Below are 12,500 nucleotides of genomic sequence, written 5' to 3'. Positions count from 1 at the left end.
ATCAACTATTTTCTTGTCCGAGTCCTCTTTGCATTGACATGCTGTGTTTAGGAAAGAACCAAGACCTTTCTATGAGTTTTTTTACAAAGTTACAGGACAAGCCATTTCATCTGAATGTGTTATCGGACAGCTAGATATAACTAGTTACATTTTCGGAAGCTAATAGATTACATTTAGTTACACAATGAGACATATTAATTGTAATCAGAATCTATTATTTACTTGTAAACGTTCTAACTATCAGGAGAATAACTGCAGACTAAATAACTCACTGGGGATTGAAATTACGTGAAAACATTGTTGATTCAACCAGTGTGTGTCCAATGGGAAGGCTGTAATATATATATACATTTTTTACACAATGTAGGCTACTGCTTCTTTAAGAGCTAGAATAGATTTTGTTCCCTATGTAGTAATTCTCACCAAATATGTTGTCTTTTCACACTATAGTAAACAAATAATTAGAACTAAAAACTCCACACATATTTGGGAATTTCTGTGTATTCTTGACAATCCCGCTATCACATGTTTTTTAATATTGAGGTAGAGAGAGAGATAGAGAGAGGTAGAGAAAGAGAGATAGATAGAGAGAGAAAGTTGGGGGAGAGCGGGAGAGAGAGAGAGAGAAAGAGAGCGGGAGAGAGAGAGGTAGAGAGAGAGAAAGAGAAAGTTGAGAGAGAGTGGGAGAGAGAGAGACAGAGAGAGAGAAAGAGAGAGAGGTCGAGTGAGAGAAAGAGAGAGCGAGATAGAGGGACAGAGAGAAAGAGAGAGAGAAAGAGGTAGAGAAGGAGAGAAAAAAAAGAATTAGCTTTTTACCAAATGACCGTACGACAGACCACGTATTCACCCTGCACACCCTAATTTACCAACAAACCTTAACAAAGGCAAATTATTCTCATGCTTTGTTAATTTCAAAAAAGTTTTGACCCAATTTAGCATGAGGGTCTGCTATACAAATTGATGGAAAGTGGTTTTGGGGGAAAAAAGATACGTCATTATAAAATCCATGTACACAAACAAGTGTGAGGTTAAAATTGAGAAAAACACACATTTCTTCCCACAAGGCCGTGGGGGTGAGACAGGGATGCAGCTTAAGCCCCACCCTCTTCAACATATATATCAACAAATTGGCGAGGGCACTAGAACAGTCTGCAGCACCCGGCCTCACCCTACTAGAATCTGAAGTCAAATGTCTACTGTTTACTGATGATCTGGGGCTTCTGTCCCCAACCAAGGAGGGCCTACAGCAACACCTAGATCTTCTGCACAGATTCTGTCACACCTGGGCCCTGACAGTAAATCTCAGTAAGACCAAAATAAGGGTGTTGCAAAAAAGGTCCAGTCGCCAGGACCACAAACACAAATTCCATCTAGACACCGTTGCCCTAGAGCACACAAAAACTATACATACCTCAGCCTAAACATCAGCACCACAGGTAACTTCCACAAAGCTGTGAACGATCTGAGAGACAAGGCAAGAAGGGCCTTCTTTGCCATCAAAAGGAACATATCATTCAACATACCAATTAGAATCCGGCTAAAAATACTTGAATAACTCCCATATCTACAGGGTGAAATACCACAGTGTGCCTCACAGCAGCAAGATTTGTGACCTGTTGCCACAAGAAAAGTACAACCAGGTGGTTGTCCCCTCACCTCACTGGGCAGCTGGCAGCTCCCTGCAACACACACTCCCCTGTCTACCTTCTTCTGGGAGAGATGGACAGAGTCAGAGAGAGAGAGAGATGGAGAGAGCAGAGAGAGGGGAGTGAGAGAGAGATGGAGAAGGGAGATGGAGAGAGAGAGAGCGATGGAGAGGGGGAAAAAGAGAGATAGAGAGATGGAGAGAGCAGAGAGGGGAGTGAGAGAGAGATGGAGAAGGGAGATGGGGAGTGAGAGAGAGAGAGATGGAGATCTTATGAGTTGCTGACATTTGCTTAGAAAGAAATAACCTCTGTCTTGAGAGAGAGAGAGAGAGAGAGAGAGAGAGAGAGAGAGAGAGAGAGAGATGGAGAGAGTAGAGAGAGAGATGGAGAGGGGAGATAGAGTGATGGAGAGAGCGGGATGTTTTGCTTGGAGATAAATAACCTCAGAGAGAGAGCAAGAGAGTAGTCCTTCAGAGAGAGAGAGAGCAAGAGAGAGAGAGAGATGAGAGAGGGAGAGAGAGAGAGAGAGAGAGAGAGAGCAAGAGGAGAGAGAGAGAGAGAAGAGAGAGAAGAGGAGAGAGAGCAAGAGAGAGAGAGAGAGAGCAGAGAGACAGAGAGAGAGAGAGAGAGAGAGAGAGAGAGAGAGCGAGAGAGAGAGAGAGAGAGAGAGACCTCTGTAGGTATGTCACAATGACTGACTCCATTTCTCCACTCGTCTGTTGACACTGAACATGAACATGAGAGGAAAAACAGTCCTGAGAGAGATGGAAAGAGAGAGAAAAATAGAGAGAAAAAGAGAGTGTGTGTGTGAGAGAGAGAAATAGAGAAAGAGAGAGGGAGAGAGCAAGGCTTTTTCAGCTCCCAGAATGCTTTGGGCCTCATACTTCCATGCTACTTCCTAACATTATGAATTAGGAACAATATAGCAGTCTAAAATTACCTGCTGCTAAAGAAACCAAATGCATTTGCTGCCTTAAAGTGCTCTGAGGACAGTGGGGGAGACAGGGGGAGACCTGGGAGGCAGGGGGGAGGCAGGAGGGGAGGTGGTGAGGGAGACAGGAGGGAGGAAGGGGGAGTGAGCACTGAGGAAATCTGGATCATGTGCTAAGCTTTCAGGAATGTTTTCCCTGAACAAGCCTTAAATAACAGGTAGTCACACTAGTAACCCTGTGGGGGCAGTTACCCACACATTACACACATTCTCTACATGTTGAAGAGAAACCTACATTTTACAGTTACCCACACATTACACACATTCTCTACATGTTGAAGAGAAACTCTACATTTTACAGTTACCCCACACATTACACACATTCTCTACATGTTGAAGAGAAACCTACATTTTACAGTTACCCACACATTACACACATTCTCTACATGTTGAAGAGAAACCTACATTTTACAGTTACCCACACATTACACACATTCTCTACATGTTGAAGAGAAACCTACATTTTACAGTTACCCACACATTACACACATTCTCTACATGTTGAAGAGAAAACCTACATTTTACAGTTACCCACACACATTACACACATTCTCTACATGTTGAAGAGAAACCTACATTTTACAGTTACCCACACATTACACACATTCTCTACATGTTGAAGAGAAACCTACATTTTACAGTTACCCACACATTACACACATTCTCTACATGTTGAAGAGAAACATAAATTTTTGGAGCGCTTGTGTGTTTTGTGTGTGTGTGTGTGTGTGTGTGTTGTGTTTGTGTGTTTTGTGTGTGTGTGTGTGTGTGTGTTGTGTGTGTGTTGTTTGTGTGTGTGTGTGTGTGTGTGTGTGTGTGTGTAGTGTGTGTGTGTGTGTGTGTGTGTGTGTGTGTGTGTGTGTGTGTGTTGTGTTGTGTTATGTCGTCCCCCCCCCCACCCCAGAGTCTATAGACCCCAGTACTGTAACTCTGTCCTCTAAACCCCTCTGTTATGTTGTCCCCCCCCCCCCCCCACCCCAGAGTCTATAGACCCCAGTACTGTAACTCTGTCCTCTAACCCCTCTGTTATGTTGTCCCCCCTCCCCCCCCCCACCCCCAGAGTCTATAGACCCCAGTACTGTAACTCTGTCCCTCTAACCCCTCTGTTATGTTGTCCCCCCCCCACCCCAGAGTCTATAGACCCCAGTACTGTAACTCTGTCCTCTAACCCCTCTGTTATGTTGTCCCCCCCCCCCCCCCCCCCACCCCAGAGTCTATAGACCCCAGTACGGTAACTCTGTACTCTAACCCCTCTGTTATGTTGTCGTCCCCCCCCACCCCAGAGTCTATAGACCCCAGTACTGTAACTCTGTCCTCTAACCCCCTCTGTTATGTTGTCCCCCCCCCACCCCAGAGTCTATAGACCCCAGTACTGTAACTCTGTCCTCTAACCCCTCTCTGTTATGTTGTCCCCCTCCCCCACCCCAGAGTCTATAGACCCCAGTACTGTAACTCTGTCCTCTAACCCCTCTGTTATGTGTGCCCCCCCCCCACCCCAGAGTCTATAGACCCCAGTTACTGTAACTCTGTCCTCTAACCCCTCTGTTATGTTGTCCCCCCCCCACCCCAGAGTCTATAGACCCCAGTACTGTAACTCTGTCCTCTAACCCCTCTGTTATGTTGCCCCCCCCACCCCAGAGTCTTATAGACCCCAGTACTGTAACTCTGTCCTCTAACCCCTCTGTTATGTTGTCCCCCCCCACCCCCAGAGTCTATAGACCCCCAGTACTGTAACTCTGTCCTCTAACCCCTCTGTTATGTCGTCTCCCCCCCCACCCCAGAGTCTATAGACCCCAGTACTGTAACTCTGTCCTCTAACCCCTCTGTTATGTTGTCCCCCCCCCACCCCAGAGTCTATAGACCCCAGTACTGTAACTCTGTCCTCTAACCCCTCTGTTATGTTGTCCCCCCCCAGCCCCAGCAGGCCCCCCCCACCCCAGAGTCTATAGATCCCAGTGAAGAGATGACAGACACAGAGGACAGTGAGGAAGAGGACCTGGGAGTCAGAGAGGACCAAAGGAACATTATCCTTCACCTGCTGTCACAGCTCAAACTGGGCATGGACCTCACACGGGTAAGAACCAATACCTGGCCAATAACAACCTGCTGTATCGACCCCTGTTCTGTGTTTACAAACATTCCCCAACCATGGCGACGCGGACCAGTTGGTGACAGAACGAGGGCGAGTTCTTATAGAACGCCAGCAAAACGAATAGCCTCTATTCAGATGTTGCTGTTGAGTGTATTTCACACAACTTTAGAATTATAATTGGATTTTAAGGCTCGTATGAACGTCCTGCTTCATTTAATGTTTATGTGTCGTCATCGCAAATCAACTGCGTTATACTTCAACTTCAACCAGTGATGTGTCTCTTCGGCTAGCTTTCGCTACAGCCTGATATCAATCAGCGTTAGCATTCTAGCTAACATCTTGCTGCATCCAAAAAATATATATTTTGCAAAGATCACAACCAAATATAATCTTAGCGACTGTTCAATAAAGAATAGAAACAGAAGTTTAAATGTTTGAGAACCTCAAAAAAGTGATTTTGTTTTAAATAAAATAGTAATAAAAGGTAAATCTAGGTTATGTTGATGGTCTTTATTACTGCAGCCAAGAGCCGCACATCTTTGCCTGACGTCATATCAAATCAAATCACATTTTATTAGTCACATGCGCCTGAATACAACAGGTGTAGTAGACCTTACAGTGAAATACTGAATACAACAGGTGTAGTAGACCTTACAGAGAAATACTGAATACAACAGGTGTAGTAGACCTTACAGTGAAATGCTGAATACAACAGGTGTAGTAGACCTTACAGTGAAATGCTGAATACAACAGGTGTAGTAGACCTTACAGTGAAATGCTGAATACAACAGGTGTAGTAGACCTTACAGTGAAATGCTGAATACAACAGGTGTAGTAGACCTTACAGTGAAATGCTGAATACAACAGGTGTAGTAGACCTTACAGTGAAATGCTGAATACAACAGGTGTAGTTGACCTTACAGTGAAATGCTGAATACAACAGGTGTAGTAGACCTTACAGAGAAATGCTGAATACAACAGGTGTAGTAGACCTTACAGTGAAATGCTGAATACAACAGGTGTAGTAGACCTTACAGTGAAATGCTGAATACAACAGGTGTAGTAGACCTTACAGTGAAATGCTGAATACAACAGGTGTAGTAGACCTTACAGTGAAATGCTGAATACAACAGGTGTAGTAGACCTTACAGAGAAATGCTGAATACAACAGGTGTAGTAGACCTTACAGTGAAATGCTGAATACAACAGGTGTAGTAGACCTTACAGTGAAATGCTGAATACAACAGGTGTAGTAGACCTTACAGTGAAATGCTGAATACAACAGGTGTAGTAGACCTTACAGTGAAATGCTGAATACAACAGGTGTAGTAGACCTTACAGTGAAATGCTGAATACAACAGGTGTAGTAGACCTTACAGTGAAATGCTGAATACAACAGGTGTAGTAGACCTTACAGTGAAATGCTGAATACAACAGGTGTAGTAGACCTTACAGTGAAATGCTGAATACAACAGGTGTAGTAGACCTTACAGAGAAATGCTGAATACAACAGGTGTAGTAGACCTTACAGTGAAATGCTGAATACAACAGGTGTAGGTAGACCTTACAGTGAAATGCTGAATACAACAGGTGTAGTAGACCTTACAGTGAAATGCTGAATACAACAGGTGTAGTAGACCTTACAGTGAAATGCTGAATACAACAGGTGTAGTAAACCTTACAGTGAAATGCTGAATACAACAGGTGTAGTAGACCTTACAGTGAAATGCTGAATACAACAGGTGTAGTAGACCTTACAGTGAAATGCTGAATACAACAGGTGTAGTAGACCTCACAGTGAAATGCTGAATACAACAGGTGTAGTAGACCTTACAGTGAAATACTGAATACAACAGGTGTAGTAGACCTTACAGTGAAATGCTGAATACAACAGGTGTAGTAGACCTTACAGTGAAATGCTGAATACAACAGGTGTAGTAGACCTTACAGTGAAATGCTGAATACAACAGGTGTAGTAGACCTTACAGTGAAATGCTGAATACAACAGGTGTAGTAGACCTCACAGTGAAATGCTGAATACAACAGGTGTAGTAGACCTTACAGTGAAATGCTGAATACAACAGGTGTAGTAGACCTTACAGTGAAATGCTGAATACAACAGGTGTAGTAGACCTTACAGTGAAATGCTGAATACAACAGGTGTAGTAGACCTTACAGAGAAATGCTGAATACAACAGGTGTAGTAGACCTTACAGTGAAATGCTGAATACAACAGGTGTAGTAGACCTCACAGAGAAATGCTGAATACAACAGGTGTAGTAGACCTCACAGAGAAATGCTGAATACAACAGGTGTAGTAGACCTTACAGTGAAATGCTGAATACAACAGGTGTAGTAGACCTTACAGTGAAATGCTGAATACAACAGGTGTAGTAGACCTTACAGTGAAATGCTGAATACAACAGGTGTAGTAGACCTTACAGTGAAATGCTGAATACAACAGGTGTAGTAGACCTTACAGTGAAATGCTGAATACAACAGGTGTAGTAGACCTTAAGGTGAAATGCTGAATACAACAGGTGTAGTAGACCTTACAGTGAAATGCTGAATACAACAGGTGTAGTAGACCTTAAGGTGAAATGCTGAATACAACAGGTGTAGTAGACCTTACAGTGAAATGCTGAATACAACAGGTGTAGTAGACCTTACAGTGAAATGCTGAATACAGCAGGTGTAGTAGACCTTACAGTGAAATGCTGAATACAGCAGGTGTAGTAGACCTTACAGTGAAATGCTGAATACAACAGGTGTAGTAGACCTTACAGAGAAATGCTGAATACAACAGGTGTAGTAGACCTCACAGTGAAATGCTGAATACAACAGATGTAGTAAACCTTACAGTGAAATGCTGAATACAACAGGTGTAGTAGACCTTACAGTGAAATGCTGAATACAACAGGTGTAGTAGACCTTACAGTGAAATGCTGAATACAACAGGTGTAGTAGACCTCACAGTGAAATGCTGAATACAACAGGTGTAGTAGACCTTACAGTGAAATGCTGAATACAACAGGTGTAGTAGACCTTACAGTGAAATGCTGAATACAACAGGTGTAGTAGACCTTACAGTGAAATGCTGAATACAACAGGTGTAGAAGACCTTACAGTGAAATGCTGAATACAACAGGTGTAGTAGACCTTACAGTGAAATGCTGAATACAACAGGTGTAGTAGACCTTACAGTGAAATGCTGACTACAACAGGTGTAGTAGACCTTACAGTGAAATGCTGAATACAACAGGTGTAGAAGACCTTACAGTGAAATGCTGAATACAACAGGTGTAGTAGACCCTACAGTGAAATGCTGAATACAACAGGTGTAGTAGACCTTACAGTGAAATGCTGAATACAACAGGTGTAGTAGACCTTACAGTGAAATACTGAATACAACAGGTGTAGTAGACCTTACAGTGAAATGCTGAATACAACAGGTGTAGTAGACCTCACAGTGAAATGCTGAATACAACAGGTGTAGTAGACCTTACAGTGAAATGCTTACTAACAAGCCCTTAAACAACAATCCGTTAAAAAAAGTAAAAAAATAAACTAATAAGAAATAAAAGTAACAAATTATTGAAGAGCAGCAATAAAATAACAATAGCGAGACTATATACAGGGGGGTACCGGTACAGAGTCAATGTGCGGGGGCACCGGTTAGTTGGGCATTGCAAATATTCTGGGTAGCCATTTGATTAGCTGTTCAGCAGTCTTATGGCTTGGTGGTAGACGCTGTTTAGAAGCCTCTTGGACCTAGACTTGGCGCTCCGGTACCGCTTGCCATGCTTTAGAGAGAACAGTCTATGAATAGGGTGGCTGGAGTCTTTGACAATGTTTAGGGCCTTCCTCTGACACCGCCTGGTGTAGAGGTCCTGGATGGCAGGAAGCTTAGCCCCAGTGATGTACTGGGCCGTATGTACTACCCTCTGTAGTGCCTTGCAGTCGGAGGCCGAGCAGTTGCCATACCAGGCAGTGATGCAACAAGTCAGGATGCTCTCGACGGTGCATCTGTAGAAACCTTTGAGGATCTGAGGACCCGTGCCAAATCTTTTCAGTCTCCTGAGGGGGAATAGGTTTTATCGTGCCCTCTTCACGACTGTCTTGGTGTGCTTGGACCATGTTACTTTGTTTAGTGATGTGGACACCAAGGAACTTGAAGCTCTCAACCTGCTCCACTACAGCCCCGTCGATTAGAATGGGGGCGTGCTCGGTCCTCTTTTTCCTGTAGTCCACAATCAGTGTGTCGTGTTCTGTAAAAGGGTCTATATCACCAGTGGAAGTTAAATCAAACAGCATCTACTTTATTCTAACTGGACATGAACCCTTGCTGGGTACATCTAACGGCGCGGGTAAGAACCACACTTGAGTTATACTGTTCATCAGTGTTTCTCAATTGTAGTCGTTGCTGGTACTGTACAAGTACACCTGATTCAACCCGTCACATCAAGGACTTGATGTGTACAACTTAGTGGGGAAGGCCTAGTCAAGAACACCAGTGAGCTTTACACACAACTTAGTGGGGAAGACCTAGTCGAGGACACCAGTGACCTTTACACACGTTCATGCTAGTGAAATAGACAACAACTGTAGTTAGTGGCCAGTGTTCTAACAGTGAACGAACAACAGAAACTGTCCCTCTGATAGTGAAACAGCACACAGCTCCCTGATAGTGAAACAGCACACAGCTCTCTGATAGTGAAACAGCACACAGCTCTCTGATAGTGAAACAGCACACAGCTCTCTGATGGTGAAACAGCACACAGCTCTCTGATGGTGAAACAGCACACAGCTCTCTGATGGTGAAACAGCACACAGCTCTCTGATGGTGAAACAGCACACAGCTCTCTGATGGTGAAACAGCACACAGCTCTCTGATAGTGAAACAGCACACAGCTCTCAGATAGTGAAACAGCACACAGCTCTCTGATAGTGAAACAGCACACAGCTCTCAGATAGTGAAACAGCACACAGCTCTCAGATAGTGAAACAGCACACAGCTCTCTGATAGTGAAACAGCACACAGCTCCCTGATAGTGAAACAGCACACAGCTCCCTGATAGTGAAACAGCTCACAGCTCTCTGATAGTGAAACAGCACACAGCTCTCTGATAGTGAAACAGCACACAGCTCTCAGATAGTGAAACAGCACACAGCTCTCTGATAGTGAAACAGCACACAGCTCTCTGATTGTGAAACAGCACACAGCTCTCTGATTGTGAAACAGCACACAGCTCTCAGATAGTGAAACAGCACACAGCTCTCTGATAGTGAAACAGCACACAGCTCTCTGATAGTGAAACAGCACACAGCTCTCTGATAGTGTAACAGCACACAGCTCTCTGATAGTGAAACAGCACACAGCTCTCTGATAGTGAAACAGCACACAGCTCTCAGATAGTGAAACAGCACACAGCTCTCTGATAGTGAAACAGCACACAGCTCTCTGATAGTGAAACAGCACACAGCTCTCTGATAGTGAAACAGCACACAGCTCTCTGATAGTGAAACAGCACACAGCTCTCTGATAGTGAAACAGCACACAGCTCTCTGATAGTGAAACAGCACACAGCTCTCTGATGGTGAAACAGCTCACAGCTCTCTGATAGTGAAACAGCACACAGCTCTCTGATAGTGAAACAGCACACAGCTCTCTGATAGTGAAACAGCACACAGCTCTCTGATAGTGGAACAGCACACAGCTCTCTGATAGTGAAACAGCACACAGCTCTCAGATAGTGAAACAGCACACAGCTCTCAGATAGTGAAACAGCACACAGCTCTCTGATAGTGAAACAGCACACAGCTCTCTGATAGTGAAACAGCACACAGCTCTCTGATAGTGAAACAGCACACAGCTCTCTGCTCTCTTCACTCAGTCTCAGATGGCAGAGAGCACCAGGTGCTGACACAGATAAACGTATCTACCTAACACACTGTCCTTTTACAGAGAGAGAGAGATGTATTCATTATTTAGTTGCTAGTTCATTCCCCAAGCCTCCATCTGTCCAGTCCCTCTCCTGTACTCAACACTCTGTCCTCTACTCCTCTCCTCTCCTCTCTCCTCACCTCACCTCACCTCACCTCACCTCACCTCACCTCTCCTCTCCTCTCCTCTCCTCTCCTCTCCTCTCCTCTCCTCTCCTCTCCTCTCCTCTCCTCTCCTCTCCTCTCCTCTCCTCTCCTCTCCTCTCCTCTCCTCTCCTCTCCTCTCCTAGCCCCAACTCTCCTCTCCTCTTCTACCTCTCTTCTCCTCTCCTCTCCTCTCCTCTCCTCTCCTCTCCTCTCCTCTCCTCTCCTCTCCTCTCCTCTCCTCTCCTCTCCTCTCCTCTCCTCTCCTCTCCTCTCCTCTCCTCGCCCCTCTCGTCCCCTCTCCTCTCCCCTCCCGTCCCCTCTCCTCTCCTCTCCTCTCCTCTCCTACCGTCTCCTCTCCTCTCCTCTCTTCTCCTCTCCTCCCGTCCGCTCTCCTCTCCTCTCCTACCGTCTCCCCTCCTCTCCTCTCCTACCGTCTCCTCTCCTCTCCTGTACTCAACACTGTCCTCTCCTCATCCCACCTTGAGCTAATGCAGTCTACAGGACAGGAGAAATAACATGTTATTCTGAAGAATATAAAACAGTCCCTGTACTGTCAGCAAGCTTGTGTCTTCAAACTTGTATCTCTGTGATCATATGGTCCAATTTCATAAATGTCAACAACCACCTTAAGATATAACAGTGAGAAAAAGTTTATCAGCCTGCAATTGGAGGCTCAGTCTCTCTGTTCTGTCATCCTGGTGATTGTCTATAATGGGCAGCCAGGTGAGTGCAGTGACAGCGCCTGACTGAACTCATGATTGTCTGTGGCACAGCTGCTCTGCTCACGTGGTTTGATGAACCACTGTGTGTGATGTTGGACTGAACAGTAATGGGATTATATAACATAATGCAGGTTATAATCTGGTGTACTGAGGTAAATGCCTAGACCCCTTAGTGATTATAGCTTCATCACCTGGACCTCTATTAGCCAACAGACTGACTCACAGCACCCTGACTAGTTTATTCCCCTTATCACCTGGACCTCTATTAACCAACAGACTGACTCACAGCACCCTGACTAGTTTATTCCCTTATCACCTGGACCTCTATTAGCCAACAGACTGACACACAGCACCCTGACTAGTTTATTCCCCTTATCACCTGGACCTCTATTAACCAACAGACTGACTCACAGCACCCTGACTAGTTTATTCCCCTTATCACCTGGACCTCTATTAGCCAACAGACTGACTCACAACACCCTGACTAGTTTATTCCCCTTATCACCTGGACCTCTATTAGCCAACAGACTGACTCACAGCACCCTGACTAGTTTATTCCCCTTATCACCTGGACCTCTATTAACCAACAGACTGACTCACAGCACCCTGACTATTTTATTCCCCTTATCACCTGGACCTCTATTAGCCAACAGACTGACTCACAGCACCCTGACTAGTTTATTCCCCTTATCACCTGGACCTCTATTAGCCAACAGACTGACTCACAGCACCCTGACTATTTTATTCCCCTTATCACCTGGACCTCTATTAGCCAACAGACTGACTCACAGCACCCTGACTAGTTTATTCCCCTTATCACCTGGACCTCTATTAGCCAACAGACTGACTCACAGCACCCTGACTAGTTTATTCCCCTTATCACCTGGACCTCTATTAGCCAACAGACTGACACACAGCACCCTGACTAGTTTATTCCCCTTATCACCTGGACCTCTATT

The 12,500-nt window shown here is 44.8% G+C and overlaps 1 protein-coding gene across 1 annotated transcript in view; it reads left to right on the top strand.

Moving 5' to 3' along the window:
* LOC106590999 (oxysterol-binding protein-related protein 10) overlaps window positions 1-12,500 on the top strand; it is a 133,099-nt gene that overhangs the window by 72,606 nt on the left and 47,993 nt on the right. Inside the window, exon 11 of the mRNA XM_082968530.1 lies at window positions 4,553-4,711. Within this exon, the coding sequence (XP_082824656.1) occupies window positions 4,553-4,711 (159 nt within the window). The remainder of the gene's footprint in view (window positions 1-4,552; window positions 4,712-12,500) is intronic.

This window comes from Salmo salar, chromosome 02 (assembly GCF_965601325.2).
Source record: "Salmo salar chromosome 02, fSalSal1, whole genome shotgun sequence".
Classification (NCBI taxonomy): domain Eukaryota; kingdom Metazoa; phylum Chordata; class Actinopteri; order Salmoniformes; family Salmonidae; genus Salmo; species Salmo salar.
This window is presented reverse-complemented; position numbering and strand designations above follow the sequence as displayed.